Below are 23,314 nucleotides of genomic sequence, written 5' to 3' on the forward strand. Positions count from 1 at the left end.
TTTGATCCTTAACACCAAAACACATAAACACATAAAAACACATAAAAATAAATAAATAAAATAAAGGTCCAGAAACAAACAAAAAAAAATTTAAAAATATAATAAGACAAACAATCTAATCATAACAGTAGGAAAAGATATATACAGATACTTCTCAAAACAGACATAAAATGGCCAATAAGCATATGAAAAGATGTTCAACAGAGTCCACAGGGAAATACTAACTAAAATCACAATGAGAAATGTACTCACTATAATTTCTAAAAATAAAAAGACTGACAATCCCAAGGCTTGGCAATAATATGGAGAAACTAGAACTCTTAAGACACTTTGGGAAAATGGGCAATGGTTTTTAAAAAGTTAAATGTACACCTACTATACAACTCAGCCATTCCCTAATATGTTTACATAAATAAAATGAGAATGTGTCCACACAATGATTCACATACAAATGTTGAAGGAACTTTTGCTCACAATGGTCGAAACTGGAATAAACCCAAATGTCCATCAACAGATAAAATAAAATGTGATTGTTCCATAAAATAAAATATAGCACAAAAAGGAAGAAACCAGCTCATCCACATGTTGAACCTCAAAATTTCTATGATGAAAGAAAGAAGTTAGATCCAAAAGAATATAAAAAATCCATTTACATAAAATTCTAGGAAAAAAACAGATTTCTGTCTATAATCAAGAATGGAGGGAGAGATGGAATGCAAAGGGACAAAAGGAAATTTGTGGATTAATGGAAATATTCTTGATAGTGATCACTATTCCTTTGTTATATATTTCTGTTTAAACTCAACAAAAATTATATTCTTTAAATGGACGCAGTTTACTCAATATAAAGTTTTAGCTTAATTAAAAAATTAAGAAATGCACAATTTAAAAAGGAAAGAAAGAAAAGAAAAACATTCTAAATACCTAGGTAGCAATAAGCAAGTCTTCTAACATCTCTGAAACTTAGTTTTCTAATCCATGAAGTAGAAATAATACTTGCTTTTTAGGTTTATTGAGAGTATTAGTGATAACATATATGTTTTTAGAAGTGTCTACATAGCATCTGATAGGATAAAGCCTCAGAAAATAGCTTTGGATTCTGTTTTCAGTTCCACTTATTCTAAAACACTGATTTTATACACTATTCTCTAAGGCTTTACTTTGGAATATATTATGTTCAAACTACCTCTTATAAGCTTTAAAGGGTACTTTCCAAGTTGAATATCCTGGAATTTATTGGTTCACTCAAAAATACTACCTCATTCATAATGCTTGTGATCTTTATATTTAATCCATTAATTAGAAAATGAGCTTATAAAAATCAATAGTAAGAGCAGCTTATTATGGCCACTATTCCTAAAGTCTTCTCTTTCTCAACCTGTGTGAATAATAACTATATTTTTCCATTTCATTTTCAGGTGCACCAGGTATATACCTATGACTTATTTATAAGATTTGAGTTGTTGTCTTTAAAAAACATCTAATGATTAGATTCTTTTCTCTAAACAGATGTGACCTACAGTTTGCATTACACAAATATACAGTGGATTATTTTTGCTAAACTTTTTCTTAAACTCACCTGTAATTTTTAAAACCACTCTCAGGATCTTATGATAATGTACTAATTTATTTTCCCATTAATTTTGACATTTTACTACTAGAACTATGTATAAACTGAAATGTGTGCGATGTCACAGTCACTAATGAAAATGCCAAGAGCCTATAATTGATTCATTTCCATCCAGAGAAGTCTGCCTCTAAGTAGATCTCTCTTCATAAGTATATACTCTTCCCATAATTCTATGATAATCTGAAGGTTTTTGTTTTGTTTTATTTTGTTTTGTTTTTTTAAGGGGATAAATCCTCAGAGAAGTGAATCAATATTTATTTTAAAACTTCATTTGAGAGAGAAAACTCTTAGAAAGAATAAAATTGGGGGGTTTTCTTTCCATTGTCATTACCATTTATTTTTTCAGCTATATTTCATTACACTTGGGAGTTCTAAAAATGTTGTTAAAAAGATCTAAGAACGGGGCTGAGGCTGTGGCTCAGTGGCAAAGTGCTTGCCTCGCATGTGTGAGGCCCTGGGTTCGATCCTCAGAACCACATATAAATAAACAAATAAAATAAAAATATTGTGTTCAACTACAACTAGAAAAAAAAAAAAAGATCTAAGAACAAAATCCAGATCTCAGTAAAATATATACCACTTACTAGGACATCTTCAGCCATTCATTACCTTCTGGTTTCCAATCTCCTTTTAGTAACTGTTCAAAATTTGTGATAATGATACCACCTGCACCTAAAAATAAAAATTAATAAATAAACAAGATTATTTAGTAACTTTCTTAAGAATATTTGAGGGGAGCCATAATTCTACCACCTGATTTAAAATCCAAGAGGATTCCCAAACAGAAATCTTGGAAGAAAGAAAAAAATTGCTTTGTAAGCTTAGGATATTGAAACATCTGCAATTCTCCCCTTTCACCAGCACGGCAATTGTCTATTTTACTGCACTTAAGCTTAAATTTGGGGTCTCAAGCACAGAGGTATGGCTAGAGGTTTATTTCAGACCTAAAAAATAAAATCCTCTGTTTTACCATTTACTCTCCTGATATAATTAGTTTTAGGTACAGTATACTATAACAAGTTATTAGAGAAATTCATTCAATTCCTATAGAAAGCAACAATAAAAGCAACTGATGCATGAACATGAATCTATAATCAATCATATTTACTATTTCCAGTAATTCAAGTTGGAGGAAAAGAACACAGAAAGAGCTACATAATTTCTTAAATAAACTTGTTTTATTTATGTTAAAAAAATTAACATAAATGTCTCTGGTTCATAAATCAAAGATAAAAATGAAATCAAAATCATAAAAATTTTATATAACAAGGCAGTCAGGCTCAAAATAATGGCTGATGAACTAGTACTACTGAAAAGTACTAGTTTTTAAATAATTTTGCTAGCCAACAGAAACAAAGTTTCTACCTCCAAAAAGACTGTTAATAAAAGTATGTCATCCCCATAATTATGGTACATCAATAAGAGAATACCTATGAACACATATTGTTAATATTACCTTGGGCCCATCCAATAGCTATCATGACTAACCAGCCATTTTTGTAATAGCTATTAGCATGTGTGATTCCACCTATTATTTTCCAAGTTCTGGTCACTTCCTTCATTCCCGCAGCCAGAAGTTGAACAGGTAAGAATGAATACCCCTGAGAAATAAGGTCCCAAGGGCAAAAAAATATAATATACCTGAAATTAAAATTTAAATATTTTAATATGTGCAAAGAATCAGAAGAACAGAAACAAAACTCTATCAGTACTAACAATATGGCATAACACAATAAATGGAATTATCCATGTAAACTTAGAATAGGAATCCAAGAAAAACACATACTGTATAGAAAGGTCAATCTTTTAAATCACATGTCAAAATGTAATGATCAGCTGGGTGCGGTGATATACACCTGTAATTCCAGCAGCTAGAGAAGCTGAGTCAGGAGGACTGCAAGTTCAAAGCCAGCCTCAGCAAAAAGTGAGGTGCTAAGCAACTCAGTGAGATCCTGTCTCTAAATAAAATACAAAACAGGGCTGGGGGTGTGGCCCAGTGGTTGAGTCACCTGAGTTCAATCCCTGATACCAAAAAAAAAAAAAGTCATGACCTTGTGAATACTCCATAAATGGATGAAGTATCTACTGAGTTCCTAATTTGTGCCTATTTTCTGGAAGTATTGAATCAACTAACAAAATTAAGCAAAAGCATAATCACTTTTAGGGGTGAAGACTGCTCTAATTAGACAATGTTAATCAGGGTTGTTAAAGAACACTTTTTCATACAACTGAAAGAATATAAGCCTGGTTTTTAAAATTTAGTTGAACATGCTTAGTTTTAACCAATCATGTTTTAGAAATGAAGAGAAAATAAGTCGTTTTTTTTTCTAGTAAAAACTTCTGACATTATTTGAACAGATGCTTAGGACAAGTAAAAATAATTCACCAGAAGTGAATTGTTCTTAAAATATTAACAACCCTGCTTGCTTTTGAGCTATCACCTATCTTTGTATAGATTTATGTTGTTCACAAAGAGGCACAGGAAAGAAGTTACTGGGGATTGAGTGCAACCCTTTCTCAATTACCAAATGCCCTTTTCTCCAATTCATTTTTCCAGAGTATAAAGACATTGTATATGTTTTAATAAAATAAAATTATACATTAGAATTAGAAAAGATTAGTTTTCACTTTAACAGAAATTAAATTCAAAGGTAAAATACTGAAAGGAGTAATAAAAACAATAGTACAAATGACCCCATTTCTCAATCCTTTCACTAAGTCTATCTTTAACATGAGTTAAAAACTTATGCTATTACAAGAGTAATCTTGGACTTTTCATATTCAAGATTTTATAATTATTTCTATTTCTGAATTAGTAAGTCCTTAATCAGATATTCCTAAATATGTGAATACCTACAATAAGCTAACACATTAAAAAAAAAAAAAAAAAAAAAAAACACTCTCCTTGAGTGCTAAATAGCCACAGAGCAAAAGATCATTTATTTTGTTCAGAAGACTTATAAATAAACATATCAGAAACACTGAATCTCTAAAACAACTATTCCTACTCTGCAACATAAATTAGATTTTTTTAAATTCCTTTAATGAATCACTCAACTAACACTCATTAAGTAATCACATGTCCCTCCTTATAACATCTAAGATACATTTAACTTATAAAAGTGCCTAAAGAAAACATAACAGAAAAAAGAGAAAAATGAATGACAATAATAGATTTCTCACACATTTTTAAGTCTCATGGATTAAACTGATAAAGAAAGAAAAATGACCAAGGATAGAAATTAGTCCAAAAACAAGATACAAATAAAATCCTATACCACCAACAAATGAAAGCTAAACCACTTAAAGTAAGAAAGATGGGAGTAAAATTTCCCAAGGTTAGTCACTGAGAATTCTGTACTATCAATTCCATTCCTCTACAAAGATATTATCACTTAACTAAACCAAAACAGAACACTAAATAAATATAATTAATGTTGGTTCAATACAATAGTTTCCTCTTGTTCTTATTACTCTAATAAATTATTTTATATATGTGCTTTGAAAAAAGACTTACCCAATGACAGCTTGTCTAAATGTAATTTTAGCTATGCAACTGTATAATATGCAACATATAATAAGTTACACTTGGGAATTTAAGTTCAAGGTAAAAAAAAAAAAACCCTGGGGAATAAAAATCAATACATAGGAAAATTATTTTCAAATTATTTTCAAAAAGAAAACTCCATCTATAGGCTGGGGTTATGGTTCAGCGGTAGAACACTTGCCTAGCATGTGCGAAGCACTAGGTTCAATCCTCAGCACTACATAAAACTAAATAAATAAAATAAAGGTATTGTGTTCCAACTACAATAAAAAAAATTTTAAAAAAAGAAAAATCTTTCTAACCAATAATTATGACATAACCAAGTTATTATTTCTGTATGCCAGTAGATGGTGCTAATCTCCAGATGTGTGCACTATGATACTAAAGATGACCTTACTTGCTAGAATTTACACTCCAAACATCATTTTAATTTTCAAATTAAAATTAAATGAAGTAGTTGGGCACAGTGGCACATGCCTGTAATCTCAGTGACTCAGGAGGCTGAGGCAGGAGGATCGCAAGTTTGAGGTCAGCCTCAGCAACTTAGTGAGTTCCTAAGCAATTTATATTGATATGGTCTGAAATTAAAAATAAGAAGGGCTGGGGATGTGACTCAGTGGTTCGATACCAAATACCAAAAATAAAGAAAGAAATAAGAAAAATTAAATGAAGCAAAGACTATATATTTATTCTAAATATTAAAACTTTAAAGGAGAAAATAGTAACATATACTATGTCTTTAAATCAGAACCTTTTTTATATGTAAAGGTCTATGAGGACAAAGAAAAGATTCCTATTTGCAGAATAGGATGCAATATTGTCAGGTGTGGTGGCACACTCCTATAATCCCAACTACTTTGGAGACTGCAACAGGAGGATTGAAAGTTCAAGACCAGCCTCAGAAACCTGGCAAGACCCTCTCAAAATTTTAAAGGGAGGAAGGGGCTCAGTGGTAGAGTGCCCTGGGTTCAATCCCCAGTACTTGGGGGAAAAAAAAAAAAAAAGGAATATATTGCATGAACAAAGCACAAAGAACTAGATAACCCTAGGTTCCAATCACTTAGTATCTGCAATCCCTTGGGTAAATTATTAACTCTGCATGCCTCATGCCTCAGTTATATGATCTGTGAAGAGTGAAACAAAAGTAAATATAAAGCACTAAGAAGAGTGTCTAGGACATAATAAATGATAATTAAATTACTATCATTATTGTGGTTTTGTAATGCACAACAAAACAACTGGAACCAATAAAATGCTCATCAACAATAAAATAAATATAGATATAAATATAATGGATTAAACAGCAATGGGAAGGAAAGCACTATGGCTACACAAAAACATACAGATGAATCTTAGTAACATAATGTCAAGTGAAAAATTAATGCCCAGGAAACTATAGTCAGTATGATATTCCATTTTAAAATGGGTTCAGGTGCTAGGGGCTTATATATCTCAATGCTATAGTGTGTGCTTAGCATGTTATAATGCCCTGGGTTCAATCCCAGAACCACAAAAAAATAAATTAATTAAAATCGGGCCTCAAATAACCTAAATTTTCATCAACTAATTAAAAGGATTTTTAAAATGTGAAAAAAAAATAGGGCCTCAAACAAACAAAACTAAAAATACTATTATTTATTCACCAATATAATATAAATTTTTCTAAAAGGTAAGATAAATACAACCATTAGGGTAGAGGTTATCTGTGAAAAATTAGAAGACAGGACAGAGGAAGAAAATGTATAAATGTATAAAAATTATTGGTAGAGTCCAGTTCTTAGGTTGGGTGCAATGCAGTGAGAATGTAAATTAATATAACGGTTTTGGGAAATGATCTGGCATCATATAATAAGTTTAAGAATCATTTTCCCTATAATTGAATATTACTCTTAAGCATATGCAAAGAGAAAATCTTACATATGTACACCAGTAAATATGTATGAATTTTCTTAGAAATACTGTTTATGATAGGAAAAAAGTAGAAACAACTGTCAATAGAGAAAAGGAAAGATTATGACGTGATAATTCTGTTATGCTATACAACGGTGAAAATTGATAAATTACAACCACACACAATAAAAATGAATTTCAGGAATAGAGGTGAACAAAAAACAGCAAGTTACAGAAAAACATATGTGATTCCATTTATAAAATTTCAAAAATTATATTGTTTTGAGATATAAACATTGCTAAAGCTACATAGGAAAGCAAATGAATAACAAGCACAAAACTATGATGATTCCCTCTGAGGAAGGAAAAAGGGGGACTAGAGAAGATACTGGGGACATCAAAACTAATAGAAGGATTCTGGGAAGATGGTAGTGATTGAATATATCTTAATTTACTCAAATCCCACAGAAAAACACAGAGCAACAAGACAGCCAACACTAAAATCCTATATACAATACTAATAAGAAAACCTCTCAGACCCCAAAAGCAAGTGGGAAGAGACAAATCACCAACACTCAGAGAGACCAACAGGAAAAAGATACAAGCTCACAAACAATAACACTAAAGGGAGCAAATGGGCACTCACCAGAAAGTACATGTAGGCCAATTTGAAGAAAAACTAGAGGGTTTCTGGCTGTGTGCTTGCCTGCACATTTGTTTTAGTAACTAGAGATTAACCTAGGGTCTTGTGCATGCTGAGTAAGGTTTCTACCACTGAGCTACATCCTCATCCCTTTTTATTTTGAGACAGATTCTTACTAAATTGCCCAGGCTGGCCTAGAACTGGTAATCCTCCTGCTGCTTCAACTTCCACATAGCAAGGATTGCAAGGGTGGACTAACATATATGGCAGCTTAAACATCAGATAGGACAAGGGGTCCATGATAGAAGATGGGAAAAGTTTTAAACAATTTAGTCTGTATGAGCTTTCAAAACTGATCCACCAGGATGATCTTCTAGAACAGGCCCCATATTGAAAATAAACTGCTGGAATAAAATCAAAACAGAGCAGGATAGAAAAATAAAAGAAAGAGAAAAGTCTAGACCAAAATGGGGAAGGAGAAAAGACCCAAGAAATCTCAGGGAACATGTACCATCATCTTTTGAATGCTACATTAAAAACAACAAATAGAAGCTCTGTGAAGTCAGAAAATTCTACCTAATTCTGAAAGCCTAAAGGAAACCAAATTCATATAAATATTACCAAATTCATATAAATATTACCAGAAAATTATTAAGGTCAAATCTCATATAAACTTATTACAATAAAAAAATAAATAAAGTAAGCCCCTACAATAAAAATACTCAGGAGGCTGGGGTTGTGGCTCAGTGGTGAAACACTGGGTTTGATCCTTAGCACCACATAAAAAATAAATAAATAAAATAAAGGTATTGTGTTCAACTACAACTAAAAAAAAAACAAAAAAAAACAAAAAACACTCAGGATGTTTCTGCAAATCAGATTAGAACTATAGCTCATTATTTCAAAAAAGGAAAAAGCTGAAGACAGTAAGAAAGTGATATAAGACATAAAAAGCACAGCAAACATCAGAATTAGAAAAAAAAACTAAAAACTAAGGATAATGAATAAAAATAAAAAATAAAGGTAATTTCAGATATGAAAACTAAACAAGAAAACACAAAGAGAAATAAACACAACAGACAGTGCATCCAAAGAAATAGAAGAGGAAAAGGTAAAAATATTTTAACTTAAAAAGACAGATAAAGGGCTGGAGTTGTGGATCAGTGGTAGAGCACTTGCCTCACATGTGTGAGACACTGGGTTCTTTTCTCATTACCACATATAAATAAACAAATAAAATAAAGTCCATCAACAACTAAAAATGTATATTTTTTAAAAAAAAGATAAAAAGATTCACTGAAGAAAGGCAAAGAAGAGCCAATATGCCAGTAATAATAGGAGTTCCTAAAGAAAAACAAGTCCAGGGAATCATACAAATACTCAATTTTTCCAAATAAGAAAACATTTATATGTACTAAAAAGAACACCCCCACATACTTGAAGATACTGCCCCAAAATGACCAATCAAAACATGTTTTATTTAAATTATTAGACTCTAATGAAAACAAAATTCAGGAAAAAAAAGAGAAAGAGAAAGAGCGAAAGAGAAAGCATGTGACTGCAAGGGCAAGAAAATTAAAAGACCATTACACTTTTTCACAGCAATGCTTTAAGTCAGGGGGAAAAATGAAATAGTACATTTAATATATTAATTATACATGTGTCAATGATTTTATATTCAATAAAATAGGCTTTAGATAAGGCAAAGACGAGGGAAGGGAAGGGAGGGGAGGGGAGGGGAAAGGGGGTTAGGACAGATGGTAGAATGAGATGGATATCATTTACCCCAGGTACATGTATGAAGACACAAATGGTGTGACTCTACTTTGTGTACAGAGACATGAAAAACTGTGCTCTATATGTATACTATGAATTGAAATGCATTCTGCTGTCATATATAACAAATTAGAATAAATAAATAAATTTTTTAAATAAGTAAATAAATAAATTGGCTTTTGAGTTAAAAGACACAAATAAACATCCTTATGTGAAAACTCTGGGACTACTATTCCTGATGAGATTTACTACAGCATAAGCTTTAGACAACCAAAATAAACAGATATAAGTCATAAGAACTAGTATTAAGTGTTAAAGTTAGCTGAATAAATAAGACTGAATGAAAACTTAAAAAGGGTAAGTATAGTACAAAATGGCTATAATATTAATAGAATGCAGAACGGTGCATTTGTATTAAACATAAGAGTTAAACATAAGAGAGTTAAACATAAAAAGCAATTTTCACAACTGAGAAAGCAAAGAGGACAGGGCGCAGTGGCGCAGGCCTGCAATCTCAACACCTCAGGTGGCTGAGACAGGAGGATACCCACAGCAACTGCGAGGCACTAAGCAACTCAGTAAGACACTGATTTTCAATAAAATACAAAATAGGGCTAAGGATGTGCCTCAATGGTCGAGTGTTCTGAGTTTAATCCTGGTACCCACACCCGCCCCCCAACAAAAAAAAAAAAAAACAAAAGAAAGAAAGCAAAGAGAGAGCCTACAAACTGGGAGAAAATCTTTGCCAACTACTCCTCTGAGAGAGGGTTAATCTCTAAAATATATAAAGAACTCAAAAAAATTGCAAAAAAATGAAATAAAATAACCCAATCATTAAATGGACAAAAGAACAAAACGAAACACAAATGGCCAAAATATATATGAAAAAAATGTTCAACATCTCTAGCAATCAGGGAAATGCAAACCACAAATACTACCAGTCAGAATAGCAATTATCAAGAATATGAATAATAATAAATGCTGAAAAGAATGTAGGCAAAGGGTACACTCAAATATTGTTGTTGGTGTTGCAAATTAGTATAACTACTTTCAAAAGCAGATTCCATTCTAGAAATGGAATCACCATATAACCCAGCTATCCCACTCCTTGGTATTTATCCAAGAATTAAAATCAACATACTATAATGAAACAGCCAATACAATGTTAGTAGCAGCATAATTCACGATAGCCAAATTATGGAATCAACCCAGATGCCTGTCAATATATAAATAGATCAAGAAAATGTGGTATACATACACAATGGAGTTTTACTCAGCCATAAATCAGAATGAAATGTGACATTTGCCAGTAAATGGATAGAAATGGAGAAAATCATATATAGTGAAATAAGTCAGACTCAGAAAATCAAGGGTTGAATGTTTTCTCTTGTATGTGGAAGCTAAAGCAAAATAAGGGGGAAAAGGCAGTGGGGGAGGGGATTGGATATCATAAAGATATAGGGATGATCAGTGGATTAAAAGTAGGAAAATGAGAGGGAGAGAGAAAAGGAAGCATAAGGGAAAGAAATATGGAATGAATCTAATAAAACCATAATATATACATATATAAATGACCAAACGGTATATCTCCTCTATGTATATATAGAAAGTACCAGTCAAAAATAAATAAATAAAAGAGTGAGAAGAGAGAAAAAAAAAGGAGGAAATTAAGAGGAGGAGGGAATGGGGATTGAAATCAAATTCTTTGTATGTCAAAAGGAACCCAAATATTATATATAAATATAAAGCTCTAATAAAAAAACATTTCCAGGAACCAAATTGGTGACAGTCTTACTATACTCTAAAGCTATCATGTGCATAATACAGAATAAAATGAGGGCTGGGGTTCTAGTTTAGTGTTAGAGTGTTTGCCTAGGATGGGTGAGGCCCTGGATTCAATCCTCAGCACCACACAAAAACAAATAAACAACAGAATAAATAAGCAATGTCAAATAGTTTAATTCTATCATGTCCTATTCTTTTAAAAATCAAAATCCTTAATATCAAAGAAAGAAGATATGTATGTAATAGAGATAAGATAAATAAAAATTGTATAGCCTTGAATTTGGATCAGAAATATCAATATGAACTCATAAGTTATTTTGTCTTTATTTTTCTTATCTGTTCACTGCAGTGGCCTAGAACCAATGATGAACTCAGTAACAATGATGATCGCTAATGCTCAGATTATGGTTTTGAAATGCCATTTCTCATTAAAAAGATACTGGAGGTTCTTAAAGAAATTCCAGAAGAAAAGTGCAAGATGAATTTTATAACACCAAAAGGCAAGGAAGCTAATCCGAAGTCTCAGGAGCCAACTTAAAGAGGCTCCCACTGGCCAAAGAATTAAAACAAAAATTAAAATTAAAACTCATGAAATATGCTTGAATCATGAGTTCATAATTATTGTTTTTTTAAACTGGTCATCTTTGGAGGATGACAGAGGATAGGTTGATTATACTGAAAACTAGTAAAGGAATAGAAACAAGTATTTATCCTGCCTTTCTTATATGAACTATACAACTGCTTTACCAAATAGTAGATGGTAAGTCAGAAGTATCTGTTTAGAATAATATTCTAACTGATGAATAAAAAGAAAAGAGGGCTGGGGATGTAGTTCGGTGGCAGAGTGCTCGCCTCACATGTGGAAAGCACTGAGTTCAATCTTCAGCACCACATAAAAAATAAAACAAAGGTATTGTGTTCATCTACAAGTTAAAAAATATTTTAAAAAATAAAAAGAAGGGGGCTGTGGTTCTGGCTCAGCAGTAGAGCACTCGCCTAGTATGTGTGCAGTGTGGGTTCGATCCTCAGCACAACATTTAAATAAAAAAATAAAATAGAGGTATTGTGTACAACTACAAAAAAAATATTTTAAATAAGTAAATAAATAAATAAAAAGAAAAGAAAAGATAAAATTAGATCACTGCCATTTTACAATTCCAAATTTACTGTTACAGGCATTAAGTGTAAAACACTGTTAATATCACAAAAGAGATCAAATCAGACAATCTGAATCTGTAAATAACTAAACTATAATATATCAAGGAATGAACAGTGGTGATAAAATTATAAAAATATGAAACGTGATTCCCATAGAAGTAAGGATGTGTTATTATAATGGTTATTTAAGGTGGGAAAGAGGTTGTGATTGGAATAAAATACACAGAAAGAACTTCTATGATTAGTGACAAAGCACAACCTCTTGACTGGGGTAGGGGTTACAAGGGTATACACTATAATAATTTACTATGTCAATGCATCTCTGTGGCTTTCTGAATGTTCACTTCATATAAAAAAATTTAAGTGGCAATTTTTTTCTTAATTAAATAATGGATGCACAAGATTTATTACATCATAATTGTTTCTATTTTACATATACTTTAGAAATATTTTTCTACCTATTCTGTATTAGCTGAAAAGACTAATAAAGATTGTTTAGAGAAAAAACTCTATAAAGACCATAATCTAAATGCCTGAGTTGAAATTCAGACTTTATATACCAACTCTTTAAGCCTCAACTTCCTCTTACATAAAATGGGAATAATAAAAGATCTGAGGTTAATGAATAATGTTATTAATTCATTATAAAAATGCATTTCTCATTTTCCATTTCTAACATATGTCTTAGTTTAAGCCAAGAAATCATACATTTATAGACATGCAATTTCACTTCATTTAAGAGATCAATTAATCAAGATCTGTAATTCCTTGGTACTGAATTTCAGAAATTGCTCATGACAGTACACAGCAATCTACTCCTTTAGCAATGTATTTACTGAAAGCAGAATATTACTTGGTACACAGTTAACAAAACAAAATTCTTAGTCTGATAAGCTGTTTGTTATTCTAGTGGAATTACAGCAACATAAAAAGTCAATGGTTAATATGTCAAGCAGTAAAACTCTAGGAAGAAAAATAGAGAAGGATGGTAAAAGACCTCTCTAATAAACTATGAGTCTTCTGGGAAAATAACATTACAGGGAGAAGAAAGCAAGTTCAAAGGCACTAAGCAAGAAAAATATCTTATATGTTCAAGAATTAGTGAACAAGAGTTACAGTGGTAAGATATTACATTAAAGAGTAGAAGAAAGGTTTTGTAGGGATTTATAGGTTATGGTAAGAGCTTCGAATTTTGTTCTTCATAAGGTAAGAAATTCTAGCATAAGGGTAACATGTTCCAATTTATTTTAAAACAATTCATTTCATCTGTTGCATGAAGAACAGACTCAAAAGATAATGAATAGGGCTGGGGATGTGGCTCAAGCAGTAACATGATTGCCTGGCATGCGTGGGGCACTGGGTTCGATCCTCAGCACCACATAAAAATAAAAATAAAGATGTTGTATCCAACGAAAACTTAAAAATAAATTTTAAAAAAAAGAGATAATGAATAAAGCAGCAAGACCCCTTAAGAAGCTACTTCAACTATCCAGGCAAGAAGTATTGGTGATTATTACAACATAAATAGAAGTACAAGTGATGGAGAGTGTCAGATTCTGGATATCTTACTTTTTATATAATTTCAACATCTACACACATAAAAAGAATTTTTCTAAAATGCTAATATCATTATATCATTTTAAAATATCATTGTAGAAATAAAATCCTTGAAAAGTTTTTTAAAACAAAAAACTACTGGAAAAGACTATATTTAGGAGATTGTTAACAAATTTATGAGAGGACTGGGGATGTAGTTCAGCAGCAGAGAGCCTGCCTAGCATGAGTGAGGTCTTGGTTCCATCACAGCATCACAAAAAAGAGAGAAAGAGAAAGAGAGAGAGAGAAAGGGGAAGAGAGGGAGGGAGGGAGGGAGCGAGGGAGGGATGGGGGCCTATCAAGTTTGAAGGTTCTGAAGTCAAATTTTTTAATTTGATTCTAACTCAGTCACTTACTAGATATGAAAGTTATAGCAACATTTCTTTATTTCAGTTTTCTCAGTTGTCAAATGGGCATAAGAATAAAAACTAACTCAGAGGACTCCTACAATATAATATGAAAATAATATAAAGATTTTAGCTGACATATAGTAACAAGTCAGTATACAAAGCTATCAAGTGTATTATTACAACCTTTCAAGTTTCTCCTGCCACAAGTTCCCTCATTTTACTTTTTATTATTGCTACTATTACTTATAATATCCCCTTCAGAACTAGTAAAACAATCATTTACAAATTACCATAATAAAAATGAAATCTTAAGTGTTCCTAACATCTTATATATTTAACCTGATGTGGTTTTTAATAGAAGCACAGTTTTGGCTTTCAACAGAACAAAGTTCACTGATTTGTAGTATACCTATTTTTTAACTTAATGGATCAATTCTCTAAAGCATACCTGAATTTGGAGTTACAAGAAGCCAAAACAATTCCTAGCAACATTTTTCTTCATTTCACAACTAAAAAATTAATGTTTAAAGATCTCATAAGGTTCTAAATAACCCAACAAAAAGTATGACAAAGGACAATTATATATTGAGTCATTTGAATCTTTTTTGTTTGGTTACATTCATGACATTTATTGACTTTTATTGTATTCTAATTCTGTGTGTGGTAATTCTGGATGTATAAGTTGAGCTCAGAAGATGAAACTGTTTGGGGCCAAATATTTAATCCTCTTTCATGTCTGAAAAGCTAAATGCATAAGACTATGGTGGTAATAATTGCCTCTAGGAAAATATAAGGGGAGGGGCTGAAATTGTGGCTCAGTGACAGAGCGCTTGACTCACATGTGGGAGGCACTGGGTTCGATCCTCAGCACCACATAAAAATAAATAAAAGTACTGTGTCCATCGAAAACTAAAAAAAATATATAAAAAAAGAAAAGAAAAAATAAGGGGATAGAAAGGCAAGAAAGAGACAGCAGGTGCTTAAACATTTGGAATTATTTGGGTTTCTTCCTTGTACATAACTTTCCAAGAAGATAAAATACTTTTTAAAGAAAAAAATTTCATTTCACTAGCAATTTACAAAACAATTTTTAGAATGTCTCATAGTTTACCATAATGATAGCTTACCAGATTGAAGATGCCAGTAAAACATTAGTGTGATTTGCAAAAAACCTCAGTGGAGGCTCTGCAAGAAGTATACATGATAAAATTCCTCCACCAAAGCAGTGGAGCATTGCAGTAAACCAGCTTGAAAAAGGATTCTTCCATGCCCCTTCCACTGCTCCTGAAATGGTAAAGGCAAAACATGGTCTGAGATAGTTGTATATTAAATAAGCCCCGAGTACGCAATGCACTAACGAAATAAACTTCTTAAATTCATTATTTTCAGCAACTTATTACTGTTCATAGTTGTGCCAATTACAACCATTAAACCATTAAAAACCATATCACTTGTTCTTTAATGCAAGACTGAACACATTTTTTAAAATGATTGATTTTTGGCACTTTTAAATTCTCTGTTCAGGTTCTTACTGCCAGCTTCCTGGTAATAGATGATTTAGTCTCCTTTCATTCCAAATCCTACTATAAGTATTCCCAGACCATAAGTCAAATTATGTATTAAGTTTATAATCTTAGGGCTGGGGATATAGCTCAGTTGGTAGAGTGCTTGCCTCACATACACAAGGCCCTGGGTTCAATCCCCAGCATCCCCCCCCCATAAAAAAAAAAACAAGTTTATAATCTTAAGTACTTTAGAAAATATGAGGCTGAAGTAAACAAACTAAGCTTTCAACATGACAAGCAAGAAACAAGAATAATAAACCTAAAGGTGAACAGTTTATGAAGAGCTGATATTTACACCATTTCAAAATAAATCCTAACAAAATATTTACTAATTACTGAAGGAAGTAATAAATCTAGAGTGGAGAAGCCTTTCAGCCATCAATGTAAACAACATCAGGTGACTCCAGATATGATGCACTGAGAACATACCATCACTTCTGTGGTATTTCATTTTACTAGCAAAAATAAGTAATGAATTTATCTAACCAAACAAACCGAAGTTGAGGACTCTTCTGAATTAAAAAGAAAAAAACAAAGAAAGAAAAAAACTAACAAAACACAAAAACTGACCTATACAATTAAAATGTCAAGAAAAACAATAAAAAGGCCAATGACATGTTCCAGATTAAATATCATAAGAGAGAAAAAAACTAGGGTCTGAAGCAATGGAACTCAGCAACAGAAGACTTGCCTGATTCGTGTGAGGTCCTACTTGGATCCCCAGCACCAAATGTAAGCAGTAGATTAATCTGACTAAAGTGTACATAGGAGTTTCTTTTTTTTTTTTTTTAATTCCCCTCCTCAGACACCACACAGGTTCCTGATACCATTGTGTCCTCCTGTAAGGAAGCCAGAGGAGCGTTGTGGCCATCGTGTTGTGGGTTCATGCAATGTCCACTGAGGGGCTGGGGGTAGGGGTGGATTTCTTCTCTCTCTCTCTCTCTTTTTTGTGATGCCTTTTCTCTCTTTACGTTCATCATAAAGACAGTATTCCGTGGTGGAAAGTCTGCTTTTTTATTTTATATTTTTAATTTATATATGACAACTGAATGCATTACAATTCATATTATACATATAGAGCACAATTTTTCATATCTCTGGTTGTATACAAAGTATATTCACACCAATTCGTGTCTTCATACATGTACTTGGATAATGATGTCCATCACATTCCACCAGGGCCTTGCTAACCCCCTGCCCCCTCCCTTCCCCTCCCACCCCTCTGCCCTATTTAGAGTTCATCTATTCTGCCCATACCCCCCCACCTACATAAAGAGTTTCTTAACCAATTATTATAAATTGGTTGAAAATTTCAAAATTTTCTGTAAATTTGAAATTATCAAAGAAAAAACACACCAAAAAAAGTAAACCCATCCAGAGAAATAGAAGCAATTTATAAAATTTGAACTTGCCATCCTCCCGCCTCAACCTCCTGAGCCATCAGGTATGCGCCACCACGCCCAGCTAACAGTTTTTTAAAAAGATAATAAATCATGGTCAAATTGATTTTGATTTAGTTCCAAAGAACTAAAGGAAAGTTCAGTATTTAGAAATTCATTAATTCTCATTCATTACACAAGGAAATTATTATGGTCACTCCTTAGACAGCTAGAAAAAGGTGCTTCACAAAAATTCAACATTCCTGATTTTTTTTTTAATCAAGCAATGCAGGCAGAGAAACAAAAGTATTTAATCTGAATAAAGCCATGATTTATAGATAAGACATCAAAATTCATGGCACATTCTTGTAATTCCAGTTACATAGGAGACTGAGGAACAGGGATCACAAGTTCAAGGCCATCCTAGACAACTTGTTGAGACCCTGTCTCAAATTTTTAAAATAAATAACTAAAAAGGGCTGGAGATATAGCTCAATGATCGACTGTCTGGGTTCAATCCCTAGTACTGTTCAAAAAAATAAAAAATTAAGACTTTTATATGACAAAAGACTGGAATAAAATATTTTTCAACATACATAAGGCAAATGACAACTAATTATGAGGAAAAGTCAACAAACAAAAGAAAAATGGGCAAGTCACAAAACAGAACCATAAGTAGGTAGAAACATACCAAAAAAAGAAAGTCTTCAACATTAGCAATCAAGACAATCAACCAAAATGTATACAATGCATTCAGAAGAATAACATCAACATACTTGTGTTTAACAAGTATGGGAATTGATAAATTCATATGCTCAGAAATAAAAATGAAAATAGTGCAACCCACAATTCCAAAAAATAGAATGTGGCCAGGATTTTTCAAAATAAAAAAAGGAGTCCATATAAGTAGAATCCATTAGCACATGGCTGAGTTCCCCTTTGTATGCATGTTTGGCAGAGGGGCACTTGCCCTGAGAGTGAGCCACAGTCGTAAAATAGTACAGCAGAAAGAGAACCAGGGAAAGGAGCATAACAGTCATACCTGGAGATGGAGGTGGGAGGAACTTTTGGAGGAAAGAGAACCACAAACTGAATCCTCTACTTGTGTGTATGAATCCCATACAAGTCTTATAGAAGTCCCATACAATCCCATACAAGTCTCAGGGTAGCCTCAAAGGACACCTACATACAACAAACTCAGAGTCTTAAAGAAATTAAATGAACTGAGATTGAAATTGCCACTCACAAAGAATGAGACAAAGCCTCTAACAAAAGTCTAAGCAAGTTGATTGCCTGTTTTTTTTTTTTTTGTATTGTTATATATGACAGCAGAATGAATTACAATTCATATTACACATATAGAGCAGTTTTTCATATCTCTGGTTGCATATAAAGTATATTCACAGCATTCATATCTTCATACATGTACTTAGTTTGTGGGGGGTTTGTTTGTTTGTTTTGGTGCTGGGGATCAAACCCAGGGCCTTGTGCATGTAAGGCAAGCACTCTACCAAATGAGCTATCTCCCCAGCCCTATACATGTACTTAGGATAATGAAATCCATCTCATTCCACCATCTTTTTTAGCCCCATGTGCCCTCCTTTCCCCTGACACCCTTTGCCCTATCTAGAGTTCATCTAATCCTCCCATGCTGCCCCTCACAACCTCACCATAAATCAGCCTCCTTGTATCAGAGAGAATATTCAGCATTTGGTTTCTTGGGATTGGCTAATTCACTTAGCATTATCTTCTCCAACCCCCATCCATGTACCTGCAAATACCATGATTTTATTCTTTTAGTGCTGAGTAATATTCCATTGTGTTTATATGCCACAGTTTGGCTAGGTTGGCTCCACAGTTTAGCAACTGTGAATTGTGCTGCTGATGTGGCTGTGTCCCTAAAGTATGCTGTTTTTAAGTCCTTTCGGTATAGACCGAGGAGCACGATAGCTAGGTCAAATGGTGGTTCCATGCCCAGTTTTCCAAGGAATCTCCATACTGCTTTCCAGATTGGATGAACCAATTTGCAGTCCCCACCAGCAATGTATGAGTGTGCCTTTTTCCCCACATCTTTGCCAATACTTATTGTTTGTATTCTTAATAACTGCCATTCTGACAGGAGTGAGATGAAACAGAGTAGTTTTGATTTCATTTCTCTAATTGCTAGTGATGATGAACATTTTTTCATATATTTTTTGATTGATTGTATATAATCTTCTGAGAGGTGTCTGTTGAGTTCCTTGGCCCATTTATTGATTGGGCTATTTGTTTTTTGAGGGGTTTAGCTTTTTGAGTTCTTTATATACCCTAGAAATTAGTGTTCTATCTATTGTGCGAGTGGTAAAAATTTGTTCCCAAGATGTAGGCTCTCTTATTCACCTCGCTGATTGTTTCCTTTGCTGAGAATAAGCTTTTGGTTTGAATCCATTCCATTTATCGATTCTTGGTTTTAATTCTTGTGCTATAGGAGTCTTATTACAGAAACTGGGACCTAATCCAACATGATAGATTTGGGCCTACTTTTTCTTCTAATAGGCGCAGTGTCTCTGGGTTATTCCTAAGTCCTTGGATCTACTTTGAGTTGAGTTTTGTGCATGGTGAGAGATAAGGTTTAATTTCCAGTTTCCCCAGAACCATTTGTTGAAGAGGCTATCTTTTCTCCAATGTATGTTTTTGGCACCTTTGTCTAATATAAGACAACTGTAATTATTTGGGTTAGTCTCTGTGTCCTCTATTCTGTACCATTGGCCTACCAGTCTATTTTGGTGCCAATATCATGCTATTTTTGTTACGATTGCTGGAAAAGAGCTATTTTGATGTTACATGGTCATGCTGCTTTTAGAGACAAACCCCTGCATAAGATATGCTACCACTAAGTCATATACATCCCTACACACACTCATACACACATTTTAGATATTTATCTGAGTATGTGTATCGGCACCATTCAGTACTATCCCATGCAGCGTGAATGACTGTCATACTGGTCAACACAATAAATGAATACAACCTTTGATCTTCTCCTTTTGGTTAATGAGCACTAGCTGAACAATGAACAATGCCATGCTGAGCTACCTCAGGCTGAAAGGCAATATAGTGTGCTTAAGAATGTGGACTGGATCTTAACTGCTCAGAAATAAACTTACTCTTTGTATTAATAACTCTTTCTCACTCATACACACACACACACACACACACACACTCCATCAAAACAGAGAAAAGAAAAAAAGTAACTCACCTCAGAGCATTGTTGTAAGGATTAACTAGAAATGAGTACATTTCAAGTACTTGGAATGGAGCCTGGCACACAGTAAGCAAAAGTACCAGCTACTATCACAGAAGTAAATTAAAAAAAAAACAAAACATAAGCCTTCCTCTCGACTCCTACAATTCAGTCACACACCTCTGCTGAAGGGTGACTATTTCTAGACAACTTCTATGTTTATTTACACACATACACTCTTCCTCCCCCTTCCATCTGTCCCCACTTCCTACACCTCATGCATGTGTAATATGCATGTCTGCTTTTCTCTGTCTCTCAGGTATAACCTGGTTAGCATGGAGCTGTATTCATAAAATAGAAACTCTAAGTGAGAGCTATAAAGGACTCAAATAACATAGCAGTCACAATGAAAACACATTCCCAAGGTAACTGATTAGTTCTGAAAAACACAATTGGAATACTGACTGGTGTCTCTTCTGCATTCCTTAGTACTATTCTGATACTATTCTAACGCTATTACTCACTGGCTAAGCCAAACCCAAATACACCTACCTCTCCTTTGGCCATTAAAACCAATCCAAATTAAATTTATTAAACACTTTTACACAAAAAATATTTAATCATAAAATATTAATTTCTTATTAAGTCCACCAAAATAACTTTGCTAGCTGTGTGTGGTGGCGTACACCTATAATCCCAGCGGTTCGGGAGGCTGAGGCAGGAGGATCTCAAGTTCAAAGCCAGTCTCAGCAAAAGTGAGGTGCTAAGCAACTCAGTGAGACCCTGTCTCTAAATGAAATACAAAATAGGGCTGGGATGTGGCTCAGTGGCCCAGTATGCCGGTACCCAGAAAAAAGAAAAGAAAACTTTCCTTTTCCCTCAACATTCACTTATTTTATTCTTTCTTCTTAAGATACATTTTTTTTCCCAAATCACATCTCCATTATAAAATTGTTAATCCTGAGACTCTACGACATTTTAGTGTGAAATAGGTACTAATATAGGACGTTTATCATATGATGGAAAAATACATATGAAATATAACAAAGAGTTTAAGCATTAAAATTCTACTGCCATTAATCTCCCTTACCAAGGATTGTCAGAAGCCAGACAAATAATTATGATTGCTTATCAGTTTCATAACCTCTGGATTGGCCTCAATCTCACTCAAATTAAATTTCATTGTTTATAAAATAGAAATAATACATACCTTGTGAGGATTTAAAATGAGAGAACATACATAAAATACATTTTTATACCTAGTACATGGCTGATTACTCTGCTGACTTATTTCTCTATTCAGCAGATTCATCATTACAACAGAGAAAGGAGGTAGGTAAATGAAACCTTCAGGCTGCTTCTGACTCAGTTCTCTAAGCCCAAAACACAATTCTATTGAGTTCTTACTGAAAGACTAGGATATGCTTCCAGTTTTCCCAGAGCCATTTGTTAGTTTAAAATTTAAAATTTTAAAATATTTAACATCAGGCTTGCTAATAGTTATTATGATTTCCAGAGAGGAGCACAAGAATGTTCTAGCCTGCATAAATTTTAACTCCAGATGTTTACTATTTTTAAGTTGCATATTGCTTTGGATAAGATGACAGTGAAAGAATACTCATAAACCTAATAGCCTTAAATAAATGAAACTAAGATTTCATTTGGGGAAAAAAAAGAATCAGGAAAAGAATAGATGAGGTGGTCTCCTCACATAGTCCTACTTGCACAGTTTTCAATATTATTTCAGTGAAAAACATTCTGTTCAAGTTATTTTTAACATAATGATCTTTAAAAGAGAAAAAAAAAATTTTTGTCCTAATTTGAATAAAGATGTTTGAAATATGCTATCAATAAAACTATTTTTCCCAAAACTCTTAGCAAAAGTTGTCACATGGAGACCCAAATCTAAGTACTGAAGACCCAAATCTAAGTACCAAATCTAAGATGTTGAAAACACAAATAACCACATATGGACTTTAATATCAAAATACTTCCATTAAGTGAAAAAGTAAGGGAAAAATAAATCCTGCTCCTCCTCTACCCCGATGCCAGCTACTTCTGGTACTAAAGGAGCAGCAAGGAGGAGGCTGTGTGACTGGAGCAGGGTAAAAGGGATCAGGGATTTAAAGAGGAGCTACATAATGCATGGCTGTAGTTAGGGCCTATGAGGATCACAGAGGGAACCTGAGTTTTTCACCCTAACCAACTAAACCAGGATCTGGAAAACTTTTTCTGTAATGGGATAGATAATAATATTTTCACTTTGTGGGCCAGACAGTCTCTATTTAATCATTTACCTCTGCAGTTATACTATGAAAGCAATCATAGATAATATATAAATGAATGAATGAGGTTGTGTTTCAATAAGACTATTTTCATTATAAAATAGAAGCTAAATATGAAGTTCCAAACTATTTCTGTAAACTCACTTAAAATCTACAAAATTCCAAAATTATAGCCAAAATAAAATCATTAGATTATGTTTACAATAGTCCTATTAACTTATTTGTAACAAATTTTAGAAAGATAGTTTTTATGTATGACAAACATGACTTTTTTAATTTCTTGGACTCAGTCTAATTTAGCTTGAAAGTAAAACCCTATTCTTAAGAACTAGTTTCACTGTAGCTATTTTTTAAATATTTAACATCCAGCTTGCTAGTGGTTAGTATGATTTCCAGAAAGGAGCACAAGAATGTTCTAGCCTGCATAAATTTTAACTCCAGATGTTTAGTATTTTTAAACTGCGTATTACAAATACTTTGCTTTATC

At 33.0% G+C, this 23,314-nt stretch overlaps 1 protein-coding gene and 1 non-coding gene across 2 annotated transcripts in view; one reads left to right on the forward strand and one right to left on the reverse strand.

Annotated features, from left to right (window-relative positions):
• The window catches only part of Tmem38b (transmembrane protein 38B), a 48,201-nt gene that overhangs the window by 14,953 nt on the left and 9,934 nt on the right, over positions 1-23,314 (reverse strand). The window contains exons 2-4 of the mRNA XM_076843211.2: positions 15,503-15,659; positions 3,087-3,271; positions 2,215-2,302 (exon numbers count right to left, since the gene is read on the reverse strand). Coding sequence (XP_076699326.1) covers positions 2,215-2,302; positions 3,087-3,271; positions 15,503-15,659 — 430 coding nt within the window. The remainder of the gene's footprint in view (positions 1-2,214; positions 2,303-3,086; positions 3,272-15,502; positions 15,660-23,314) is intronic.
• On the forward strand, positions 16,017-16,089 carry Trnav-cac (transfer RNA valine (anticodon CAC)). The gene has a single exon. It is a non-coding gene; the product is annotated as a tRNA-Val (tRNA).

The sequence above is a fragment of the Callospermophilus lateralis genome, chromosome 2, assembly GCF_048772815.1.
Source record: "Callospermophilus lateralis isolate mCalLat2 chromosome 2, mCalLat2.hap1, whole genome shotgun sequence".
NCBI classification, from domain to species: domain Eukaryota; kingdom Metazoa; phylum Chordata; class Mammalia; order Rodentia; family Sciuridae; genus Callospermophilus; species Callospermophilus lateralis.